At 50.9% G+C, this 25582-nt stretch overlaps 2 protein-coding genes across 17 annotated transcripts in view; one reads left to right on the top strand and one right to left on the bottom strand.

The window, feature by feature from the left end:
• Window positions 1-25582, bottom strand: part of LOC118712380 (zinc finger protein 154) — a 280454-nt gene that overhangs the window by 47590 nt on the left and 207282 nt on the right. The window lies entirely within an intron of this gene.
• Window positions 1-25582, top strand: part of LOC118712381 (zinc finger protein 551) — a 135813-nt gene that overhangs the window by 63881 nt on the left and 46350 nt on the right. For 3 of the 16 annotated variants that reach the window (XM_045577322.1, XM_045577324.1, XM_045577323.1), the window contains 2 exons: window positions 502-628; window positions 3436-5686. The exons of 6 other annotated variants lie outside the window; for them this stretch is intronic. In XM_045577322.1, coding sequence (XP_045433278.1) covers window positions 502-628; window positions 3436-5588 — 2280 coding nt within the window. In that variant the 3' untranslated portion in view covers window positions 5589-5686. Of the gene's footprint in view, window positions 1-501; window positions 629-3435; window positions 5687-10610; window positions 10906-14979; window positions 15069-15453; window positions 15688-15999; window positions 16127-17468; window positions 19507-25582 lie in introns of those variants that run through there. 7 more of the 16 variants (XM_045577331.1, XM_036426041.2, XM_045577336.1 and 4 more) reach the window with 7 other exon arrangements.

Genomic DNA, 25582 nt, shown 5'->3' with positions numbered 1-25582 from the left:
GGGGCGGATGGGGACGCGGGGCCAGCGGTGCGGAGAGGCCTGTCCAGCGGCGGCTCCCCGAGTGCGTGGCTGCGGGGGCGCCGCGGGGACGGGAGGGGCGGGGTGCGGTCTGCAGAAGGCTGTGCGCAGTGCGGGGACGTGGGAGTTAGGGTCCCGGGGCCGAGCATGGGGGTCTGCCAGGTGGAGCCTGAGCCCGGGCTGGGCGGTGCCCTGTCTCACTCCAGAGACCCCGAGGGGGATGCATGCCATGATGGGGGGCCCTGCACGCCGGGACCGAGCTGGGTTCCACCTCTGTGCCCTGCTGCCCGCTGTGGCTGAGGGCAGGCCCACAGGCATGCAGGGACCCTGAGGATGGGGGGTGGGGGCCCTGGCATCTGTGTCCCCTGTGGGGTTCCTCGGAGGGGAGCTTTGGAGGGGAGTGGGGGGTAGATGCCTGGGGAGAGGGGCTGCGGGTTCTCGGGCACAGAATGGTCACGGTGTCCTCTGTCCCCGTTCTCACAGGCCGCGGTGACCTTGGAGGACGTGGCCGTGCGTTTCTCGCGGGAAGAATGGAGGCTGGTGGACGAGGCCCAGAGACGCCTGTACGTGCGTGTGATGCTGGAGAACTTTGCCCTCGTGTCCTCTCTGGGTAAGACTCACGGCCTCACCTGGGACTCGGGCTGGACTCTCCTCCCTCCCCTCTCGGCTCTCTCAGTCCGCGGGCCTGGACCTCAGCGGGGCTGCCTCCCCGGGTGCGGGGTGGCTGCTGTGCTGCTGGGCCTGTGGGTCTGCACTGCCCTCCTCTCCCCTGCGCTCCCAGTGCTGAGCCCTTTGGGCAGGATTCAAGGTCAGTCAGTCGCATTGCATCGAGCTTCACGGATGCTCAGTGTCTGGGCTGATGTGTCCGGACCCATCCCCCTCCGTCTCCTGGTGTGGTCCCTTCCTGTCCCTGTCAGTCCTCCTGCCGCCTGTGCCGGGACTCGCAGGTGTGGTCTGGGTCGTGCTTATCTTCAAGGCTCCTCTTCAAGGCTCCTCTTCAAGGCTCCTCTTCAAGGCTCTCCTGCGCAGCGTGTCCTGTTTAGATTTGTTTTCCTCCCCACTCCCCATAACCTTGTCGAGATAAAAACTTCCATATATTAAAGTTGTACAATATGCTGTTTTTATATATTCTGAGTGCCCCCTCCCCCAAAAAATTGTATACAAACTTTAACAACTGGTAACTAAATTTTGAAAATGCAATATACTTTAAAAACACTGCGTTTGCCCTAACTCAGTGGTGGGCAAACTCATTAGTCCACAGAGCCAAATATCAACAGGACAACAATTGAAATTTCTTTTCTTTTTTTTCTTTTTAATATATTTTATTGATTTTTTACAGAGAGGAAGGGAGTGATATAGAGAGCTAGAACCGTCGATGAGAGAGAAACATCAACCAGCTGCCTCTTGCACACCCCCTACTGGGGATGTGCCCACAACCAATGTACATGCCCTTGACCGGAATCGAACCTGGGACCTTTCAGTCCACAGACCTATGCTCTACCACTGAGCCAAACCGGTTTCGGCTGAAAAAAATTTTTTTTTTTTTTAAATATATTTTATTGATTTTTCTCTTATGTCCCAAATCCTGGCATTCTACTCTTTTTCTATAATTTTGACTTTAAAAAATATATATTTTATTGACTTTTTACAGAGAAGAAGAGAGAGGGGTAGAGAGTTGGAAACATCAATTAGAGAGAATCATCAATCAGTTGCCTCCTGCACACCCCCTACCAGGGATGTGCCCACAACCAAGACACATGCCCTTGACTGGAATCGAATCTGGGACCTTTGAATCTATAGGCAATGCTCTATCCACTAAGCCAAACCTTCCTATCTGTACAAAATCAATAAAATATATTAAAAAAAAAAAAAAAAAAAGACACATAAATAGGTTTGCCAACTGCTGGGTTAATCCCTTTGCTTTTAGCCTGTGTGTGTCTTTGAAGCTTCCGTTACCCTTAGGGGGACAGCTGTTCAGGATCTTTCTGGCGAAGGTTCCTGGGGTTCTCTGCAGAGCAGCGCGAGGGGAAGGCTATGGCGTGCTGCTTCCCCGGGTAGAGAGGAAATGAATTGTTGGCTGTGCTTCTCTTTGTTGTCATACCCTGTTTGCTCATCCTTCCCCTGGTGGGGTTTCCAACCATTTCGTGAACTTAGAACCGGAGCAATACACTACAGTCAGGCAGTCCTACAACTGAGTGTTTTTTTTTGTCCGTTTTTTTTGTTTGTTTTGTTTTAAAATGTATTTTATTGATTTTTACAGAGAGGAAGGGAGAGGGATAGAGAGAAACATTGATGAGAGAGAACCATTGATCAGCTGCCTCCAGCACGCCCCCCACTGGGGATGTGCCCGCAACCAAGGTACATGCCCTTCACTGGAATAGAACCTGGGACCTTTCAATCTGCAGGTCTGCAGGCAGACGCTCTATCCACTGAGCCAAACCAGTTAGAGCTGTTGGTTTTGAAAAGCATGCCATACAGCCCTAGCCGGTTTGGCTCAGTGGGGACTGAATTGCCAGGGGCACATGCCTTGTTTGCAGGCTCCATCCCCAGTAGGGGGTGTGTGGGAGGTAGCCCATCCATGATTATCTCTCATCATTGATGTTTCTCTCTCTCTCTCCCTTCCTCTCTAAAATCAATTAAAAAAAAAATATATATATATATATATAAAAAATATATAAAGAAATGCATGTCATACATTCATGCTTACATGTGACACATGAATACACACACACACACACACACACACACACACACTGAGTGGCCAGATTGTTATTATCTCTGAATACATAATCATGCCACTCAGTGTGGAGTTATGTGTGTGTGTGTGTGTGTGTGTGTGTGTGTGTGTGTGTGTACGTATGTATTAGAGGCTCAGTGCGTGAATTCGTGCATGAGTGGGGTCCGGCCAGCCTGGCCAGGGAGAGAAGACATGGGTGGTTGGCCGGCCTGCCTGCTGGCCGAACTCCTGGTTGAAGGGACAATTTGCATATTAGCTTGTTATTCTATAGGATATACACTGAGGGCCAGATTATTATTTGTTTAGAGATCGTAATAAACTGGCCACTCAATGTATATATCTATATATTTTTGTTTGTTTGTTTGTTTGTTTTGTTTTTAATCCTCACCTGAGGATATTTTTCCATTGATTTTTTAGAGAGGGAAAGACAGGAATATTGATGCTAGAGAAGCACATCATTTGGTTGCCTCCTGCATGCATCTGATCAGGGCTCGGGCCGGGAGGACCTTTCAACCAAGGAGTATGCCCTTGACTTGACTTAAACCCAGGACCTCTCGGTCCACAGGTGGATGATCTATCCACTGAGCCAAACCTGCTGGGGCTGCCACGTGAGTATGTGTGATGGGGTTCTCCCCTCCCTTTAGTCGACGTGTACTTCACCAGCATTTCCTTGCGTTCAGGTTGCTGCTGTGGAGCGGACGACGCGGAAGCACACGGGGAACAGAGGGTTTCTGAGGGCGTGTCGCAGGGGAAGAATCCCAAGGCAGCCTCGTCTTCCCAGGAGAGACACCCCTGTGGGCGCTGCGGGCCGGTTCTGAGGGACGTTTTCCACCTGGTCGAGCAGCAGGGGACGCAGCACGGCCAGAAGCTGCTGCGGTGCGGGGCGTGCGCAAAGCGGTTTTATTTCCGTGTAAACTGTCACCCGCCTGAGGAGCAGCCCGTGGGAGAGGAACCCTTCGGAAGTAGTGCCGACACGGCCTCATTCACAAAAAGCTGCAGCATCCACATTTCCGGGAAGACCTTTACCTCTGAGCAGGGTGAGAGGGACTTCCTGCCCAGCTTGGGACAGCAGCAGCAGCAGCTCACTCAGACTCTGGAGGAGACAAATGAGGGCACCCAGTGTATCACTCCACAAAGCAAAGCAAGCCTGGACACTTCCGGAGAATGCAAGAAAGTTTTGAACCCCCAACACGTGCTTGTTCAGGACCAGGACGTCCACACGGTAAGACCGTGTTTTGCATCGGGTGAATGCGAAAAACCATTCAGGTACAAATCCTCCTGTGTGAGGCGCCACAGAGTCCACACGGGAAAAGGCTTTCACGTGTCCTGCAAACGTGGGAAATTCTTTCTCGGAAGCTCAGCCCTCAGTCAGCATCGAAACACTCATGCGGGCCCGAGGCAGTACATGTGCAGCAAATGTGGAAAATCCCTAAGCCACAAGCCTGCCTTCCTTTATCCCCGGGGAAGGCATGGTGGAGAAAACAGTTATGTGTGCAGTGAGTGTGCACAGTCTTCTGGTCCTGCCTCTGCGTTCGTTCGCTATCGGAGAGTTCACACCAGAGGAAAGCCTTATAAGTGTAACTGCTGTTCCAAGTCGTTCACCTCTGTGGCTGGTCTCAGTTATCACCAAAGCGCTCACACGGGAAAAAGACCGTACGTGTGCAGTGAATGTGGCAAGTCTTACATCACTCCCATGGCCCTTCGCCATCACCGTCGAGTTCACACCGGAGAAAGGTCTTACGACTGCGGCGAGTGTGGGAAATCCTTCAACAACCGGTGGAAACTCGTGCGACACCAGAGGATTCACACGGGAGAGAAGCCTTACGCCTGTGGCAGGTGTGGCAAGGCTTTCACCAACAGCTTCACCCTCCGGTACCACGAGCAGGGCCACCTGGGGACGCGGCCGTACGAGTGCGGCGAGTGCCAGAAATCGTTTACCACGAGCTCCGGCCTCCGCTACCATCTCAGCCTTCACACAGGGACCAGGCCTTACACCTGCAGCGAGTGCGGCAAGTCTTTTATCTGCCGCTCCACCTACCAGTCCCACCAGAAAACACACTCGGGAGAAAAGCCCCACGCCTGCCGTGACTGCGGGAAATCCTTTACCCGTCGGAGCAGCCTCCTGTATCACCAGAGGGTTCACACGGGAGAAAGGCCCTTCGAGTGCAGTGACTGCGGGAAGTCCTTTGCCAGGATCTACGCCCTGCACTGCCACGAGAGAGTGCACACGGGAGAGAGGCCTTACGCGTGCAGTGAGTGCGGGAAGTCCTTTCCCACAAGCAGCAGCCTCGGGAAACATCGGAAGGTTCATCCGGGAGAAAGGCCGGGCGAGGGGGGCGAGGCTGGGAAATCTTTCGCCAGCGGCGACCTCTTCTGTTACCGTCCGAGAGTTCACGCAAGGGAAAAGCCTTTCCCGTGCAGCCAGTGCGGGAAGTCTTTCTCCTCGGGCTCCTCCCTCCGTTACCACCAGCGCGTCCACACGGGCGAGAGGCCTTACACGTGCAGCGAGTGCGGGAAGACGTTTGTCTACGGCGCCAAACTCCGTTACCACCAGCGCGTCCACACGGGCGAGAGGCCATACGCGTGCAGCGAGTGCGGGAAGACGTTCATCTACAGCGCCAAGCTCCGTTACCACCAGCGGGTTCACGCGAGCGAAAAACCTTACACGTGCGGTGAGTGTGGGAAGTCGTTTATCTACAGCTCTACGTTCCGTTACCACCAGCGAGTCCACACTGGCGAGAGGCCTTACAAGTGCAGTGAGTGTGGGAAGTCTTTTATCTATGGCTCCAAGCTCCGTTACCACCAGCGAGTTCACGTGGCAGAGAGGCCGTAAACGTGCTGGGAATGAACAGTGTCCTGCTCCGTGTCACAGCACGTGAGGGAACATTTTGGGGAGTCATTTGTCTGCATTAAAACTGTTTTATATCTTAATATGCACAGTGGAGAGATTCCCTGTAAGTTTTTGTATGTAGGAAGTGTGTGTGTGTGTGTGTGTGTAAGTAGTTTTTCTCATTCCGACTTGCCCAGGGCTGCTTCTCAGTATACGGCACTCGTAGAGTCTGAGGCTAATTCCTTTCACCTTTCTGCCTGGCAGGTCACAGACTGTGTGGTAGTCAATACCTCAGTGTGCTTATGGAAGCTAACCTCTGGTCTCACGGATATTATGGCAAAATAGAAATGACCAGGGCGTCAGCTTTCCTATTATGACTAATTAGAGGCCTGGTGCACGAAAATTGGGCACGGGGGTAGGTCCCTCAGCCCAGCCTGCACCCTCTCCAATCTGGGACTCCTTGAGGGATGTCCGACTGCCCATTTAGGCCCACTCTCATAATCCAGGACTGCTGGCTCCCAACTGCTCACTTGCCTGCCTTCCTGATTGACTCTAACCACTTCTGCCTGCCAACCTGATCAACCCCTAACCATTCCCCTGCCAGCCTGATTGTCCCTAACTGCCCTCCCCTGCAGACTTGGTCATCCCTAACTGCTGTCACCTGCAGGCCTGGGTTCCCCCATACTGCCCTCCTCTGCATGCTTGGTCACCCCCAACTGTCCTCCCTTGCAGGCCTGGTTCCTCCTAACTGCCCACCTCTGCTGGCAATCTTGTTGCAGCTATCTTGTGTGTTGGAGCGACAGTCAATTTGCATATTACTCTTTGACCATATGGGGCAGCCGTCTTGTGTGTTGGAATGACAGTCAGTTTGCATATTGCCCTTTTATTAGATAGGATTTGGACATGGACAAGCTGCAATAATGAATTGGAGCTTGCAGAGCATTGACTACGTGTTCTAAGGACATGTTCATCGAGGGTGATTATTTGTGATGAGATATCCCACCTTCCAGTTGATGAAGTTGGAACTATCTGCTGCTCATGACTTTGGCTTACACAATAATTGAGAATTTACTCTTTTAAAAAATATATATATATATATATATTTTTTTTATTGTAGAGAGAGGGAGAGGAGGAGAGAAACATTGATCTATTGCCTCCTGCACTCACTCCGACCAGGGATGGAACGTGCAACATGAACATGTGTCCTGTCAGGAATTGAACCACCAACCTTTTGGTACATCAGACAGTGCTCAACCAACTGAGCCACATTGGCCAAGGCAAGGCCTTACTCTATTTTTTAAATATATTTTTTATTGATTTCTGAGAGGAAGGCAGAGGGAGAGAGATAGAAACATTAATGATGAGAGAGAACCATGGATCAGCTGCCTCCTGCATGCTGCCTTCTGCAGATCGAGCCCATGACCTAGGCCAGTGGTAGGCAAACTCATTAGTCAGCAAAGCTAAATATCAATAGTACAACGATTGAAATTTCTTTGGAGAGCCACATTTTTTAAACTTATAACACCACTTCTTCAAAATAGACTCATCCAGGCCATGGTATTTCGTGGGCGAGCCACACTCAAGGGGCCAGAGAGCCGCCCGTGGCTCATGAGCTGCAGTTTGCCGACCACTGGCCTAAGCATTTGTCCTAACTGGGAATGGAACCATGAACACCTGGTTCATAGGTCAATGCTCAACCATTGAGCCATACTGGCTGGGTGAGGTCTTAGTCTTTCAATTCTTTTTGTTGTTGTTGTTGTTTTTTTTTAATATATATTTTTATTGATTATTTACAGAGAGGAAGGGAGAGAGATAGAGAGCCAGAAACGTCGATGAGAGAGAAACATCGACCAGCTGCCTCCTGCACACCCCCTACCAGGGATGTGCCCGCAACCAACGCACATGCCCTGACCGGAATTGAACCCGGGACCCCTCAGTCCGCAGACAGACGCTCTACCACTGAGCCAAACCGGCTTTGGCTTTGTTGTTGTTTTAATCCTCACTGAAGGATATTTTTTTCCATTGACATTTAGAAAGAATGGAAAGGAGGAATAGTTGGGGAGGGACAGAAAGAGAAAAACACTGATGTGAATAAGACACATTGCTTGGTTTCTCCTACACAACCCCAGCTGGGGCCAGGGATGGCCCATGCAACCCAGGTAAGTGCACTTGACCCAGGGAATTGAACCCGTGACCGTTGAGTGCACAGGCCAGTTCTCTCATTACTGAGTCACACCTACCAGGGCTTTTCATTTTGTTAAATTTCTTATTTGTTTTAATGTATGGGGTTGTATATAACCTGATTCAGGCTCTACAAGCATGCAGAGGTGAACAGCATTTTAAGGTGGGGGAGGATGTCTCAGAATTTCTCTGCTTATGGACAGGCTGTAAAATGGCAGAAAATAACTGGCCAGTTTTGACCAAGTTTGAGTGGCTGTGCACAGTCTCCCAGGAAGGACTGAAAGACTCTGGTCCTGATTTGGTGGCTGTGTGTTGGAGTCTTGGCGATGACTCTGAGGGAGCAGGTGAGATAGATCCTCAGGTACTTGTGGGAGTGGCAAAATGTTTCCTTCAGCCTGGCCAGGTGTAGCTCAGTGGTTGAGTTAGGGTGGTTGAATGTCGACCCAGGAACCAGTAGGTTACTGGTTCGATTCCCAGTCGGGGCATGAGCCCAGTTTGTGGGCTCCATCCCCAGTGGGAAGCGTGCAGGACTCAGCTGATCAATGATTCTCTCTCATCATTGATGTTTTTATCTCTTCCTCTCTGAAGTCAATAAAAATATATTAAAAAAAAAAAAAAAGTTTCCTTCACCCAAAGCAAATTATACCAGTACTGTCATGGGGATCTATCTCTTGGGTCTCCAAGTGTCATGTGCCCTGATTTCCCCATGTCGCCGGGCTGTGGGTCTGTGGTGGGAAGACAGTTCAGGGAAAATCACAGTTGGTACAGAAGCCGTGGCCCAATAGGGATTGGAGGAGACTGCAGCCAACCCGGGAGATCATCCCTCTTCAGAACATGCCTCTAGGAGTGTGCCTGTGACAGTGACTGCACGATGCATGTACACACAGCTCAGGGCCCGCTGGCATGATCATCTTGGGAAGCCGACATCCTGGTCAGAAAAAACAAAAACAATCATCAAGTTGCCTTGTGGATTCCTGGACCCTCTCAGTTATGTCCGCCTCAAAGCCATTACTACAAGGAGAAGAAAAGAGCCCTGACAGGTGTGGCTCAGTGGATAGAGCGTTGGCCTGTGGACTGAAAGGTCCCAGGTTTGATTCCGGTCAAGGGCATGTACCTTGGTTGTGGGCACATCCCCAGTAGGAGGTGTGCAGGAGGCAGCTAGTGAGCCACATGCGACTCTTTGGCCCCTTGAGTTTTTAGCAAAGGCCAGCTTAGGAGTACCCTAATGAAGTTAATAGCAATGTACGTACCTATAGAGTTTAAAAAAGAAATTTCCATCATTATACTGTTGATATTTGGCTCTGTTGATTAACGAGTTTTCTGACCACTGGGTTAGTGGATAGTGTAAGCCTGAGGAATGAAAGGTCCCAGGTTAGATTCAGGTCAAGGACACACGCCGTGTTGTGGGCTCCATCCCTAGTAGGGAGCATGCCGGAGTTCCGCCAATGATTCTCTCTCGTCATTGATGTTACTGGCTCTCTCCTCCCTTTCTGTCTGAAATGAATAAAGAAATATACATGTTTTAAAAAGCATGAAGAATGGCAAAAACTTGGGTGACCATTCCCAAGTGCTCACCTTAATTCTGCTTTCTCAGACTTCACTGATAAAACTTCTCTGAGGTCTTAACTGTTTTCACCATCCACCAATGCATCATTACTATATAGCCCATTGTTAATAGCTTTCTGTAATTTTGCATTTTATTTTTGATTTTTTTAGAGAGGAGGGTGGGGGGAAACTGCAATGTGGAAGAGAAACATCAATAGGCTGGCATGACTCAGTGGTTGAGCATCGGCCCATGAACCAGGAGGTCACGGTTAGATTCCCTCTTCAGGGCACATGCCCAGGTTGTGGGCTCCATCTCCTGCCTGAGTAGTGCAGGAGACAGCAGATTCATGACTCTTGATGTTTCTATCTTCCTTCTCTGAAATTAATTAAAAAAAAAAAAATCTATATTTTTTAAAAAGGCTGCCTAAACCCTGGCCGGTTTGGCTCAGTGGATGGAGTTTAGGACTGCGGACTGGGGAGGTCCTGGGTTCCATTCCGCTCAGGGCATGTGCCTTGCTTGTTCCCAAGTGGGAGGTGTGCAGAAGGCAGCTGATTGGTTTCACTCTCATCTATTTTCTAACTCACTATCCCTCCCTTCCTCTCTGTAAAAAATCAATAAAATATATATATTTTTTAAAAAAAGTTGCTCTGAGGGGGAGTGGAATTTGCCACCCCTTGCTCCAGCTAAATGAGCCGCACAGGTCAGGGCAATTTTGCATTTTAAACTTTTTTTTTTTTTTCTGAGATAAATCCGACTGCCCAAGGAAGTGAGTCCCTGCAATCACAAGAAAAGTGATCAATTACTTCCCAGTGAGGAGTTGAAATCCACGGAAGGCACTCCCAGCCCGCAAACAGAAACCTTATTAACAATGTTTTTCGTGATTCAAAAGCCGGGAATAGAAATAAATCTAGTGAAACAGCGGGTGGTGAAAACTCTGGAATGGCATGCTCCTTTGCCTCTGCAGCCTTGGGGAGCAGGGCTGCGGGGGCGAGGGGGGGGGGGTTGAAGGGTTTGGGGGCACATCGGAAATAGTATGTTTTAGCTCCTGAGAACGAGCTAAACTTCCCAGAAGTTGGAGCTGCTAATGTCTCCAAAAACTTTGGTGAAAAGGACTCCGAGGTCCCTTCCAAGCCCTCGCACCCACAGACCCCGTTTCCCAGCGCCGGGCGGGTCCGCATTCTCCTGCAAAAGGTCCCAGGCCAGAGCCGGCAACAGCATCAGAACGCGGGAACTACATTTCCCGGCGTTCTTTGCGTCGAGCGGCAGCCACTCTGGGCCAATGAGGCCCCGTGTTGGGAGGCGTTCCCCTGGCGTGGCCCCGAGCGTGGGGCGGGACTTCCGGCGTCCTCCTCCCGGCGGTCATTTTGGCTGGTTGGGCGTGTTCCTCCCGGCGGCGCTTCCAGAGCGCGGGGGTCGCGGCGGGCGGACGCGGCGGGGAAGCCGTCGGAAGGGCCGTGTCCGCCGCAGGGAGGCGGGTCTGGGGCTCGGCCGGGGCGCCGCCGGAGGGGGTCCGCACCGGGGCCTTGACGCGCCCCGCCGCCCGCTCCGCCCACAGACCCGAGGGCGGCGGCCGCGCCGAGGCGCCCGGCTGAGGTGAGCGCCGTCCCGCGGGGCCTCCCGCTCCCCCTGCGGACCCCGCAGCCCGGGGCCGGCGCCCGGCCCCTCCCGCCGCCCAGGCCCCGCGTCGGGACCGCGAGGCGCTCGGAGCGGGGGGTCCCTCCCGTTCGCGGGCGCGGAGGTGGGGCGCCCTGGTGGGGTGTGTCGGGCTGAGGGAGGGGGTGCAGCCTGTGGAACCGGTCAGCGCGGAACCGGGGGACCGGGAAAGCTGAGGGACCGGGAAAGCTGAGGGACCGGGAAAACCGAGGGACCGGGAAAGCTGAGGGACCGGGAAAACCGGGGGGACCTGAAAAGTCGGGGTGCGCGGTGTCTGCGGGGCACTGGGGTGGAGGCCCGGACGCGCCTGCTTGACTAGTCTGGGTGCCCTGCCTGCATTCTCCTCACGCCAGGGCGGATTTATGGAACTTAATTAATTTGTTAACAACATTGACTGGCTTTATTTTATTTTTAAAGCGAAAGTAAGAGTTTTATGGAGAGAGAGAGAGACTCCATCCGGGAGAGGACTCGGACCCGAGGAGGTTGCCCTGGTTGACTGACTTGAGAGTGGACGGGAGAAAGAGACATGGTTTTGTTATTCCACTCATTTATGAAATCGTGTGTGTGTGTGTTTTTTTTTTCTTAAAAATTTTTTTATTTATAATTTATTTACAGAGAGGAAAGGAGAGGGATAGAGAGTTAGAAACATCGATGAGAGAGAAACATTGATCAGCTGCCTTCTGCACACCCCACACTGGGGATGTGTCCGCAACCGAGGTACATGCCCTTGACCTGAATCGAACCTGGAACCCTTCAGTCTGCAGGCCCATGCTCTATCCACTGAGCTAAACTGGTCAGGACAGTTTTGTGTTTTTGTTGTTGTTGTTGCATGTTTCTGTCTTAATTTTTCCAACACCGTTTATTGAAGGGACTCTCTTTATCCCATTGTGTATTCTTTATTTCCTTTGTCATAGATTAATTGGTCCTATGTGTTTTTAATGCCAGTATCATGCTTTTTAATTTATAGTCTTGTAGTATCATGGTTAAATTTACTCCTGATATTTTATTATGCAGTGATATATGGAATTTTCTTAATTTTTTAAAATGATTTTTATTCCTTTTTTCTATTTTAAATTTATTTTAATTTTCTCTTATTAGTTTCTCTTTCTGTTAGTATGTTATTGATATAAAATGCATCTGATTTCTGATAATTCATTTTGCATCCCACTACTTTTCTGAATTTGTCAGGTTTTTTTTTAATTAAAATTTTTTTTATTAAGGTATTATATGTGTACATATCTTACCAATTTTGTCAGTTTTAATAGATTGTTTTTGGTGGATTCTTTAGGATTGTCCATGTATAGTATTATGTCATCTGCAAATAATGTCTGTTTTACCTCTTTTTTAATTTTGATGATATCTCCATTGAGTATGATGTTAGCCTTTGGTTTGCCATGTGGCCTTCATTATGTTGCATTATGTTCCTTCTATTCCCAATCTACTGGATGCTGGGCTCTAGTTGGTATTTCTAGTAACTAAAAGGTCACTAATTCTATTCTAATCAGGCACATATCAAGGTTGTGGGTTTGATTCCCAGTCAGGGTACATATGGGAGGTAACTGAATAATGCTTCTCTCTCTCCCTCTCCTTCTCTCTCCAAAATAAATAAATGAATAAATAAATAAATAAATTGGATTTTAATTTTATTTATTTATTTAATTTCAGGGAGGAAGGAAGAGGGAGAGAGAGATAGAAACATCAATGAGAGAGAACTACTAATCGCCCCTCCCACATTCTCCCACTGGGAATCCAGTCCGAAACCTGGATATGTGCACTGACCAGTAAAGTAATCTAGAACCCTTCAGTCTGCAGGGTGATGCTCTAACTAAACTAAACTGGCCACTGAACTAAACTGGCCAGGGCTAAATGTTGGATCTTGTCAAGTGTTTTTTCTGCAACTGGATATGATCATACAATTTTGTTTGTAGTATCATGTTAATTGATTTGCATATATTGAACCATCTTTGCATCCCAGGAATAAAACCCACTTGATCATAATGTGTGATCTCTCTCTGTTTTTTTATTTTGTTGATCTTCAGCGGAGGATGTTTTCCCACTGAGTGGAAGGGAGTGGGAGATACATCGATTGGTTGCCTCCCACATGCGCCCCCACCAGGGGATTAAGCTAACAACTGGTACCTGCCCTTGACCGGAATTGAACGTGGGACTCCTCATTCTCTGGGCCAACGCTCTATGCACTGAGTCAAACTGGCTAGGGCTTTCTGTTTTGTTTTGTTTTTAATCCTCACCCAAATATATATTTTTGTTGATTTGAGAGTGAGAGGAGGAAGGGAGAGGTGGAGAGAGAGTGAGAAACATCAGTGTGAGAAAGAAACATTGATTGATTGCCTCAAGCACACACCCCCGATCAGGGATTGAACCCACAATCCTGGGTATGTGTCCTAATGGGGAATCGAACCTGTAACCTTGTGTTTTATGGGACGACATCAGGGATGATCTTTGTAATGTATTGCAGAGTTCAGTTTGCTCTTTTTTTTTTTTTTTTGGAGGGTTATTGGCCTATACCATTCCTTTTTGTGATGCCTTTGCCTGGTTGTGGTTTCAGGTAATGATGGCCTTGTAAACATGTTTGGAAGGCTTCCCTCTTGTTGAATTTTTTGGCAAAATTCACCTTCGATGTCATCTGGTCCAGGGCTTTTGTTGTTATTGTTCTGGTGGGTTCAGTGTTTCTCTTAGAAATTTTTGTCTTTAGGCTAATTTGTTGGCATTTATTCAGATGATCTATATCTATCTTCTATAGTAATAAAAGGTAATATGCTAATTAGACTGGCTGACCTTCCAGACGAAGCCGGTGCTGTGAGGGAAGCCCAGGTCCCAGGTGCCAGAGGGAAGCTGGTGCTAGCAGCCAGGGGAAGGAAGACCTCTTGCATTAATTTCGTGCATTGGGCATCTGGTGTTCTTACAATGCTTTTGTATTTCTGTGGTGTCATTATCATTTCTCTTTTGATTCTGATTTTGAGTCCTCTTTTTTTTCCTTTATGAATCTGGTTAGTTTATCAATTTTGTTTATATTGTTAAAGAGCCACCTCTTGTTTTCATTAAACTTTTGTATGTTTTAGACTGTTTTGTTTACTTCTGGTCTGACCTTTATTCTTTTACTTATTGACTAGTGGCCAGTTGCATGAAGAGATTCGTGCAATAGGCCTTTCTTCCCTTGGCTCCCAGCACCGGTTTTCCTCCGGCACCTGGGACCCAGGCCTTTGCTGCAGACTCTGGAGTCTGCAGTCTTCGTTTTCTCTCTGGCCAGAGTGCTGCTCCTATAGATCCCATTTTCCCCCACCCCTGCCCTCCTGCTCATAACAGGCATCCTGCCCATCTGACCACCCCCCATCGGGAGCAGCTGGGTGGCAGCCATCTTTCTCCTAATTTGCATATTCCCTCCTGATTGGCAGGTGGGCATAGTGGAGTGATGGTGAATTTGCATGTTTCTCTTTTATTAGTGTATTGTGTGTGTGTGTGTGTGTGTGTGTGTGTGTGTGTGTGTGTGTTATTTGAGGTAAAGCCTATATTGCTATCTGATTTTTCTCTCAGAATTGTTTTGGTTGTGTCCCATAGATTGTGGGTCACTGTGTGTTTATTTTTGTCTCTTATCTTCCCCTCCCTAATTTGTTCTTTATAACACTGCTCAGCTGTTGTTTTTTTTAATGTAGTTTATTCATTTCAGAAAGGAAGGGATAGGGAGGGAGACAGTGACATCAGCGATGAGAGAATTACAGGGAATGGCATGGTTTTGTCCCCGCAGGAACGGCCTCCTGAGTAGGTTGTAGGCTGATGGTTTTGTCTCGGCACCTCAGCTCCTGTTCTCTCCTCTCCTGGGCCTGAAGCTCTTGGTGTAGCTACTGACACTTTGTCAGACACTTTGTGAGAGTGACAAGCACATTTCCCTGGAATATTCCCGACAGAACGGAGAGATGCAGGAAATATTGTCAGCATCTGATTTCTGTGTAACGTGTTGGCCTCCTGCATGGCTAATGGCTGTGTCCTGCCTGGCAGGTCTAAGCAGTGAATGCTGTTCGCGCTCAGCACGGGACTGTGGTTGGACCTTCCTGGGAAGCCAGAGCCACAGGCGCATCCTGATCCTGGTGAGCACCTGTGCTGCCTCACTTGTTCGTTTCTGTTGTCGCCTGTGGGGGAGGGAGAAACCCTTCCGCCCTCCGGCGTCCTCTGGCTGGTCTGGCGACCAAATGGGGATAACACACAGGTGACAGAGGCTCAGCTCAGAGACACAGAGCGCGAGAGCGTCGGGTGTCGGAGATGGGCTGTGTGATGGGCTCTGTGACTGTGGAATGGCTGACAGAGGAGTTGGGAGACATGGGGTACTTCCTGGCGTCTGAAGTCCCGTCTCTAAACACATGAGTGATCCATTGCTGGCAGCTCCCCAGGAGTCTGGGCGTGGCCCTTTAAGAACAAGCTGCCCTTGCAGCCTGGACGCCCCTGGCACTGCTGCTTCCCCTCTGTCCGTTCCAGGAGCTTCCAGCGCGGGGGCGTCTGGAGCTGTGGGAACGTCGTCGCCCAGAAAGCCCTGCTGGAGCGGCGTCTGGTGGAGCCAATGACGGTCCCGGGCTGGCGGCATTCTCCTGGTGACGGCTCCTCGTGCGGAGACGCTGGGTGCGAAGACCGGACAGAGAAGGCGGGGCGGGCGCCGCTGTCCTCGGTGCTCAGAGTACAATGGCAGCGGCCTCACCGCGGGGCCTGGCTGAGGTGAGTGCACGCCCTCAGCAAGCCCTAAAGCCCAGGGGCGGGGCACCCAGGCGTTCCTGGTGACACCCACAGGGCCAGCCCTGCAGGCGGACACACACACACACACACACACACACACACACACACGGGGACGGGGCCTGCCCTGAGCAGGTGATGGGGAGCTGGAGTGGCTGTGGCAGTCACGGTCGGGGGGTGGGATGGGGGCGTCACCAGAGGAGAAGCGATGTGCGTGGGGGGGACGTAAAAGCTCGCCAAGTGGCCATTCACCCGAGGACGGAGGTTGTTTGTAGCTTCCCCTCGACCTCGTGGCAGGGCCGTGTGAGCTTCGAGGACTTGGTCGTGTACTTCTCCTGGGAGGAGTGGGGGCTCCTGGACGAGACGCAGCGATGCCTCTACCACGACGTGATGCTGGAGAACTTCGCCCTGGTGACCTCCCTGGGTAAGTCCTCACTCCCACCCAGGGCCCGGTTAGACTCCTCTGTCTTTTAAAAAAAAGATTGTTACTGATCTCAGAGAGGAAGGGGGTGGGAGAGAGAGGGAGAGAGGGAGAGAAGGAGAGAGGGAGAGGGAGGTGGGGGGAGAAAGAAACCTCAATGATGAGAGAGAATCATTGATCAGCTGCCTTCTGCACGCCCCGCACTGGGGATGGAGCCCACAACCTGGGCATGTGCCCTGACCAGAATCGAACCCTGACCTGGTTCATAGGTCGACTCTCAGCCATAACGTCGCTGGGCTTCACCTTATCAGTTGCAGTTGGCCTTCAATATTGTTGCGTTAGCGTCAGGCAATACTGGACAGTGTTTTCCCTGCTCTTCCCTGTACCAGCTGGAGGCCCCACCTGTGCTTATTCTCCCAGGGTGCACTGTTCTTCTCGTGGTGAGACCTTTTTCCCAGTTCCCTGCCCAGGGGGACTCACCGCGAACCTGCAGCCCAGAACGCTCCCTCAGCTGACCTTGCTCTCCGTCCCTGCCTTCCCTGGCTGGATAACCTTCCAAGCCATTCTCCCACCTTTAATTTCCCTTCTGTGCCCGTACGTGTTGTCACTGGTACGTCCCAGGGGTTGTTCTCACAAAATTCCTCTGACCTTTGTAACGTTTAGTTGTTGCCTTTTGTCTGTCATGTTCAGAATTGCTCTGGGCCAGTGCTGGTTCCTCACTGGTTGCCTTAGGTGCCCCCATGATGGACATGATGGTGAATGGCAGCAGGGAGGGCGTAGCAGGATGCTGTGCTCAGATCACACCGGGACCTGTCCTGTGCCCCACGGCCTGCCTGCCCGCCTGTCCCCCTTCTTGACGTTTCTCTCTGTCTCATTCTACCCTGACTCTGATCCTCTGGTGCCCATTGTTAGAGTTGATGTGATGTTGGGAGGGTTGCACACATTTTTAAAACAATCTTTGGCCCGGCTGGCATGGTGCAGAAGTTGAACATCCACCTGTGAACCAGGAGGTCACGGTTTGATTCCTGGTCAGGGCGGATGCCCCATTTGCAGACTCAGTTTCCAGTGCGGGGCGTGCAGGAGGCAGCTGATCAGTGATTCTCTCTCATCCTTGATGTTTCGCTCCCTCTCGCTTCCTTTCTGTGGACCATAAGAGAGGAGTCATTCGGTGACCCCCTTAATTCTTGGGGCTTTAAGAGTTCCAGTCCTTAGTACAAAGCAGCCCCGTTCACCAAGCTAAGAGTAGTCCACTGCATTCAGTTCTGGGGTGTCCCTCACACACGTCTGCGATGGGCCTGCTCCCTCCTCTGGTCAGCGTGCACTCAGAGGCTTTCTGTGCATCCAGGTTGCTGGTGGGGGATGGAGGCGGCGAAGGTGGAGGCGGAGTTGGAAGAGGAGGCGGCGGCGGAGGCGTCTGTGCTGGATGTTCCTGTCTCAGGGGCATCACTGGGCCAGACGCCAAGTCCAGATCCAGCCTCTTGGGAGGCCCGCCCCTGTGAGAAGTGTGTCCTGGTCGGGAGAGACGTGCTGTGCCTGACGGAGTTCCCAGGGGCCTGTGAGGCCTGTGGACGGCAGCCCTGGCTCACCGCGGGCCCGTGCGAGGAGCCCAGCGACGAGAAGCCGCTCTGCAGCGCCGTGGGCGCCGTGGACACGGCCTCGCTCCTGTCCAGCTGCGGGTGCCCCGCGTCAGCGAGCCCCTTCGCCCTCGCTTGTGGGACCGCCAGGGAGGACTTCCTGGCCATGGTGCGACTGCTGCAGCATCAGGCCTCTCTCAGGGGGTCACAGCCCCCCAGCAGCGTCCAGTGTGGGAATGGGGAGGCGATGCACAGCGGGGAGAGCCCTCGCTCCGTGATTGACTACGAGCCACCCCTCAGCCACGAGCACAAACCCCTTCAGCACCAGCAGCTTCCCCCTCAGAGTCATGACTGTGATGACGGTGTGAAGCCCTCTCACCAGAGCTCCCCGGTCTGCAATGGCCAGGTGCTCGACCCGGCAGCGAGGTCTTACGTGTGCAACGAATGCGGGAGATCCTTCAGCCAAAGCTACTACCTCATCCAGCATCACCGGATTCACACCGGAGCCAGGCCTTACAAGTGCAACGAGTGTGGGAAAGCCTTCACGTACAAACTCAGGCTGGTTCAGCACCTGCAGATCCACAACAGGGTGAAGCCTTACGAGTGTGGGGAGTGCAGGAAGTCCTTCAGCTACAGCTCCACACTCGTCAAACACCAGCGCGTGCACACAGGAGCCCGGCCGTACAAGTGTGGCGAGTGTGGGAACTCCTTCAGTCAGAGCTCCAACCTCGTCCAGCACCAGAAAATTCACAACGGGGCGCGGCCTTACAAATGCAGCGAGTGCGGGAAATCTTTCAGCTACAAGTGCAAACTCGTGCAGCACCTGCGGATTCACACGGGTGAAAGGCCTTATGAGTGTGGGGATTGTGGGCGATCTTTCAGCCACAGCTCCACTCTCAACCAACACCGGAGAATTCACACTGGAGCCAGGCCTTATAAGTGTAACGGGTGTGAAAAATCCTTCAGCCAAAAGTCCAACCTCATTCAGCACCAGAGAGTTCACACGGGGGAAAGGCCTTACGAGTGTGGGGAGTGTGGGAAATCCTTTAGCCAAAGCTCCCACATCATTCAACACAGAAAACTTCATACCAGATGACCTCAGGAATGTGCCGTGACTTTGGGCAACGTGCCGGCCACGGCTCTGTTGTCACTTTAACGTGACAGCTTAACCCAGAGATTCTTTAAAGATATTAACCTGTTTGCCCCAGAAAGTTCACACGGGAGAAGCCTGAGTCGCGCCTCAGGGAACACGCTACTTCCTGCTGGGAAGCCCTCTGCTGGTGGTGAACTATGTGCTTCAGTGTCCACAGCAGGGCGGTCCTCCCCCATGTATTCGTCCAGGTGCTCGGGGAAACTTATTACCACTCCGCTGCTTTCTTTGCCTGAATTCACACCCCTCCCACGCCATCACACCCTGCTGCCATCCACTCCGAGGTTCCTCGGATGTTTCTTTTTTCTGACGAATAGGACATAATCTGGACTCAATTTTCTTGGCTAAGGTAATAGTATCTGGAAAAGAAGGGTTACCCTTCTCCCAGGCCTCCTGAGAGAGATGGACAGCACTCTGTGGTCCTCACTTACACCCTGGAGGCCAGCCCAGAGCAGGAGGCTGGCCTGGCACAATCTCTGGTGCTTCCACACGTGCAGTCGGTTGCCTTCCCCAGGCAGTCACACCATCTGCCGAGCACCATTGTGAGGAGGCTGCTTCCCAGGCGCTGCACAGAGGGGTCCTGTGCCTTCACGTCTCCAGTGGGGTGACTACTGTTCGTGGCTGTAGGACTGCAGGGGCTTGGCTGAAACCATTGGTTTGAAAACACTGGGTGAGACATCGGGCAACAAGGAAGGGTGTGCCCTCCATGCCTGTTCCCGTGGCGGAAGCCTGGGTATGAGTTCCTGTAGTGAAGTCGTCGACAGCAAATGCAGCTTTGGTGGTTTGGTCATTGTAGTCGTGTCTGAGCATCTGAGCGTGCTGCTGTGCCAGAAGGAAACACAGACAGGAATGAGACCAGGGCAGCCTGCTTCTGTGACCAGCTGAGAAACGGTCCATGCTGGCCAGAAGGACCCACGTCCGGTTTCCTGCCCCAGAGGCGGGCTGTGCTGCTCGGAGGATCAGAATGGGAAGCAGTGCCCGGGAGCCACACTTCCATCTGCGGGGCTTCCACGCATGGACCGTGTCGGGGCTGCACCTGTGGCCGTTGCTTCGTGTTGGCCTGTGTCCCTCAAACAGCCAGAATCATAACCACCGTGTGCCCTTTTTAAGTCTCTCCCTCTGCTCTCAGCAAGAGGGTTTGATGTTAGTTGCTTTCACAGATTATGTATTTTATAGAATTTTATATGATTCGTGTCATGAATTGTTCTCAAAGGTTTTAAATTTCTGTTTCCTTCATGCTCATAGTATTACTTTTGAAGTTTATGCACATCAGTCACACTTTATTCCTTCAGTTTGAATACTATTCTGTCTATGAATGTTTACATTTCATGGAGACGTTGACTTGTTTCCAACTTTTTGGCTATTAGTGTAAATGCATGTTCTTCAATGAATTAGCTATTCCAGCCACTCACCCTATGAGAAACACTCACTCTAAAAATTCTCACTTTTCTCTAAAACAACCCCTCCCAACTTTCTCCTCACCCCCCAATCACATTTCTCTCCTTCCCAAATGACAGCTCTTGGCTGTTCCTGAATAAACACACTGCTGAGGAAAAGGACTTTTATTTTAATGTCAGCATTATGTGCATATTCACATAATAGAAGCCCATTTGAGCAGAGGGATTATTGAAATTATGTAGTGGCCCAGTTAATACCTCCAAATAGTTACTGTGAGTTTTTTAAAAAATTTTGAAAAAATGTTTCAGAAAGGAAGGGAGGGAGAGAGACAGAGACATCAATGGTGAGAGAGAATTGATTGGCAACCTCCTGGACTCCCTCTAATTGAGCCTGCAACCCAGGCATGTGCCTTTGACCAGAATCGAACCCGGGATCCTTCAGTTTGCAGGTTGACACATTATCCACTGAGCCAAACCAGCTGGCGGGTTACTGAGATTTTGCAGATGACAAACATGGCATTTCCAAAGATGGTGGAACTAATGTTACACCAAAGACCACAAATTGTTCACCAGAAGTTACGTTCCAGCAAATGACATGGAACTGGAGTTGCTGCGATTGGTGGCAACCCAACTTGCTCTCTGGTCCTTAAGGGACCTTAACAACTGGGCTCCTTCCAATGACGGCCACAAAGGTTCTGCATGACTTCCACCACTGCCTCCCGCTGACCTGAGTGAGGGAGTTGCATTCCCCGTCAGCCTGTGGTCACAGGGGTAAGTACCATGACTACCACCGAAAGCTGCTGGAGCAGATTGCCAAGTGGGTTTCCGCCAGGAAGGGCCTCCATAATGTCTGGATCAGTCTGAAGCCCCCAGAGGTGGGGAACGCCAATGTGATTGGTTTCTTCTTTATTCATGTTTTTAAATTAATTGATTTCGGAGAGGAAGGGAGAGGGGGGTGAGAGAAACATCAATGATGAGAGAGAATCATTGCTCGGCTGCCTCCTATACTACCCATGCTGGGGATTGAGCCCCCAACCCGGTCAAGTGCCCTAACCGGGAATTTAGCCTTTATCTCAAGCACTGAGCCACTCTGGCCTACCTGGCATGGCTGATTTTGACCAGGAAATAGGAGGATGGGTTCAGTTTCCATTGATTTATATTAGCACTAGAATTACGCCATCAAAGCCCAAGAGAGACACAACTGTCTTAAAATGAGCACATGTTCCAGGGGATGTGAGCCAGCGCAATGGAGATTGCCCAGCAATGAGGGAAGCCTGGGCGAGGCAGCCTCCAGCCAGTAGCCAGTAGCCAGCAGCTCTGTGCTGGAGGGCTCCACCTGCCGGTGTGTGGTGTTTCCGTTCCAGCTGGAAAAGTCTTGAGTGGAAAGGGTAGGGGTGCTGTGGATATAGCTGCACAGCTCCTAATGGCTGTGGAGAGCCTCCGTCCTATTAGTTGAGACATAATTTCAGAAACTCCTGTGTAAAGGCTGGCTCAGAGACAGAGAGAGTGCAGGAAAGTCAATTCAGGCTTTTCTCTGAAGCACATTTTGCATGAAAGGCCCCTCTGCTAAAGGCTCTGCTTTTATTTTTTTTAATTTATTTTTAAGAAATGTTTTTATTGATTTGAGGGGAGAGGGAGAGATAGAAATGGCAATGGTAGAAGATTGTTGATTGGCTACATCCTGTACACCCCTCACTGGAGATCGAACCAGCAACCTCAGCACTTGCCCTGAATGAGAATCATGTTGTGACCTGGTTCATGGATTGATGTCTAACCACTGAGCCACACTAACCAGCAGGGCTCTGCCTTTAACTTTGACTGTTAGTCACGAGGAGCCCTTAGTAGTAGGTATTTTTCTTGGGCTTTACAGACAAGCAGGTGCTGCTGGGCAGGTGAGCCTGGTGAGGACACAAGACGGGCCATGCTGGTTAATGACCTCCTGGCAGCTAGTGAGGGATGCACACAGCAATGGTGCCCCTGCAGCAGACAAAAGGTGAGGCCATCATTCTCTCGGAGGAGGAGGGCCTGCCCAGGGCCCAGGTGCCTCAGGTCATAGGGCACAAAACCAGACTAGCAAGGAGCACCAGAGATACGCTTCGGAGCTCAGAGACCAGGACACAATCACAAGGCATCTCCCTGGGCTCAGCCCTCGGAGCCCCCCAGATGGTCCTGCAGACGCCCTGTGCTGCACGCTGGTGGGATGCCAATGGACAGAGAACAGGATGGCGATGACCAGAGAGAAAAGGAGGGGGCGAGCAGAAGAGGGTAAATGGTGATGGAAGGAGGCTTGACTTGGAGTGATGAACACACAATACAATACCCATGATATAGAATGTACATCTGAAGCCTATATACCTTTATTATCCAATGTCACCACAATACATTCACTAAGAAAGAGAGACTATTCCCAAAGCCAAGGTACGTATCACCTTACGAGAAGTGTGTACCCCTCATGGATATTGGCTGATGATGTGTGATCCGTGATGATGTTTAACCTTCAAGCAACAAACTACCAGCTACCAGTGGGTGTCCACTTGGATTAGCTTCATTGACTCAAATAATGTATAAGCACTTCCATGACCAACAGCCCCCACAACTCCCCAAAAGTTGTTCTCTTGCCCTTTTGAGAAAGATGAAGCCCCTCCTTGGCCTGAGGTAGTGCCCAGTGGGCCCCCGCCCCATCCCTCACCACATCTCTGGGAATCTGTCCTGGTGCTTCAGGCCTTGAGTAGCTGTGGGAACTACATTTCCCAGAAAGCTGTGCGTTGAACGGCAGCGGTGTCAACCTACTGGGAATCCAGAAAGGGCATTTCCGTTTGGACAAATCGCCTTGGGGCGGGACTTCCGGTTCTGGTGCTCAATTGAGCGGTGACTGACAGAGCGCATGGGGGTGGGCTAGGGGCGGGGACAGCGCTGCCTGCTATCCCAGGTCAGGAACCCTGCCTGAGGCCCACCCAGCCCTGGTCGCTGGGCTGTCACCTCTCCACTCGGGCCACAGAGTGTGTCCAGCCCATCTTTTCCAGCCAGACTCCAGCAGCAAGCTAACCTACCAGTTGGAGCGTCTGCCCCCTGGTGGTCTGTGCATCATAGTGACTGGTCCAACAAATGGTTGAATGGTCAGACACTAAGCACATTAGGCTTTTATTATATAGGATTGATTTCAGAGAGGAAGGCAGAGGGGAGAGAGATACAAACATCAATGATGAGAGAGACTCACTCATCAGCTGCCTCCTGCAAGCCTGACACTGGGGATCAAACCATGGCCCTGACCAGGAATCAAACCATGGCCTCCTGGTTCATAGGTGGACGCTCAGCCATTGAGCCACCTGGTGGGGCTAATATCCGGCACTCCCCACAGGTTCCTGTGTCTGAGGAAGTGCCTCTGAGCGTACACAGGTGAGGGAGGAGTGAGGTGTCCCACACCCTAATGGGTCCCAGCCCACATCGCCTCTGGATCTGTAGATCATGAGGCTCTTCCCCTGCCATTCTCCCAGCCCTCGGTTTGGGGGCCCTGGAGAATCCCCAACCGAGCTCAGGGGCTCAAGTGTAGGCCAGAGGTTATATGGAGAGGATTCCATCTCCCTGAGACATCAACAGGAGGAGATGTGGAAGCTTATCACCAAAACAGGTTACAGCCCTTCCTGGTTTGGCTCAGTGGATAGAGCATCAGCCTGCGGAACGAAGGGTCCCCGGTTCAATTCCAGCCAAGGGCATGTGCCTTGGCTGCAGGCTCCTCCCCAGGGATCCTTGCAAAGGACAACCACTCAATGTGTTTCTCTCATATTGATGTTTCTCTCTGTCTTTCCCTCTCTCTTCCACTCTCTCTAAAAATCAATGGAAAAATATCCTCGGGCAACGTTTAACAAAACAAGAAGAAAAAATAAAGGTGATTAAGTGTTTTGTTTTGTTTTGTTTTAAACAAATAGGTTACAGTATCTGGAACTGCTTGGAAGGGGAGCTAAGCTGGTTGACAGAATTGCTGGTCTCCTTTCTGGATGAGAACAAAAGAGGGAGGGGCAAGAGCCAGGCTTGGAATGGAGCCAGCGGGAGGTCAAAATTTGGGTAGGGAGGGGATTTTAACTAGATTTAAAAAAAATACTATTACTACTTTTTTTTAATCCTCACCCGAGGATATTCTTCCACTGATTATTTTTTTAAAATATATTTTTATTGACTTCAGAGAAGAAGGGAAAGGGAGAGAAACATCAATGATGAGAGAGAATCGTGGATGGGCTGCTCACTGCTCACCCCCTACTGGGCATTAAGCTTACAACCTGGGCATGTACCCTGACCCAGGTGAATGGCAGTTGGAGGAAGTGACATTGGGTCTCTGTTCACATCCCACCAGGAAGCTACCCGGTTTGACTTACCTTTTGGTGCCATTTCATTATTAGTGGCCACCCTGCTTCTACCTTCCCTTGTCCAATCTTGACCCTGTATGGACTTGTCATTTCTGAGTCATATAAACAATTTGTAAATTGAATTCTTACTGATTTCAGAGAGAGAGAGGGAGAGGGAGACAGCGATAGAAATAGCAATGATGACCATCAAGTGGCTGCCTCCTGCATGATCGGGATGCAAGCCTGCAACCAGGCATGTGCTCTTCCAACCAGAAATCAAGCCGTAACCTCCTGGTTCCTAAGCTGATACTCAACTGGGCTTCCATGGCCGGGCCCTTCATCATTTTTTTTTTTTATATGAAGGTTCTTTTTAAAAAACTTTAAAAATATATTTTATTGATTTTTTTACAGAGAGGAAGGGAGAGGGATAGAGAGCTAGAAACATCGATGAGAGAGAAACATCGACCAGCTGCCTCCCGCACACCCCCTACTGGGGATGTGCCCGCAACCAAGGCACATGCCCCCGACTGGAATCGAACCCGGGACCTTCCAGTCTGCAGACCGATGCTCTACCACTGAGCCAAACCGGTTTCGGCATCGGCAGAACTCTTAAGGCAGGTTCACCTTCCCAGGTGTCCCAGTCCTTCGAGCTGTGTGGCCCACTCCTGACAGACATTTTGCTGTTGGTTGAGCATCAGGGAACCCATCCTGGATGACAAACACACACCAGTGAGAAACTGTTCTTTATGGCCAACCTTCACCGGCACCGGGACCAGCACATTAGAGCAATCCCCTTCAGATGTTCAAAGAGTTACACAGCCCATGTGTCAGGGAAGCCCTGTCCCTGTCCGGAGGTTGGGAAGGACTTGTTAGCTGGCCTGTGATTTCTCCATCAGCAGGTCGCTCACACGGGAGAGAAGCTAAACCACAGGAATGAGTGTGAGGCTGTCTTTCACCGCGGAAAAAGTCTTCACAACGGGGAGGATGTAAGAAAGCTG

Source organism: Pipistrellus kuhlii, unplaced genomic scaffold (genome assembly GCF_014108245.1).
Source record: "Pipistrellus kuhlii isolate mPipKuh1 unplaced genomic scaffold, mPipKuh1.p scaffold_m20_p_89, whole genome shotgun sequence".
In the NCBI taxonomy this organism is placed as follows: Eukaryota; Metazoa; Chordata; class Mammalia; order Chiroptera; family Vespertilionidae; genus Pipistrellus; species Pipistrellus kuhlii.
This window is presented reverse-complemented; position numbering and strand designations above follow the sequence as displayed.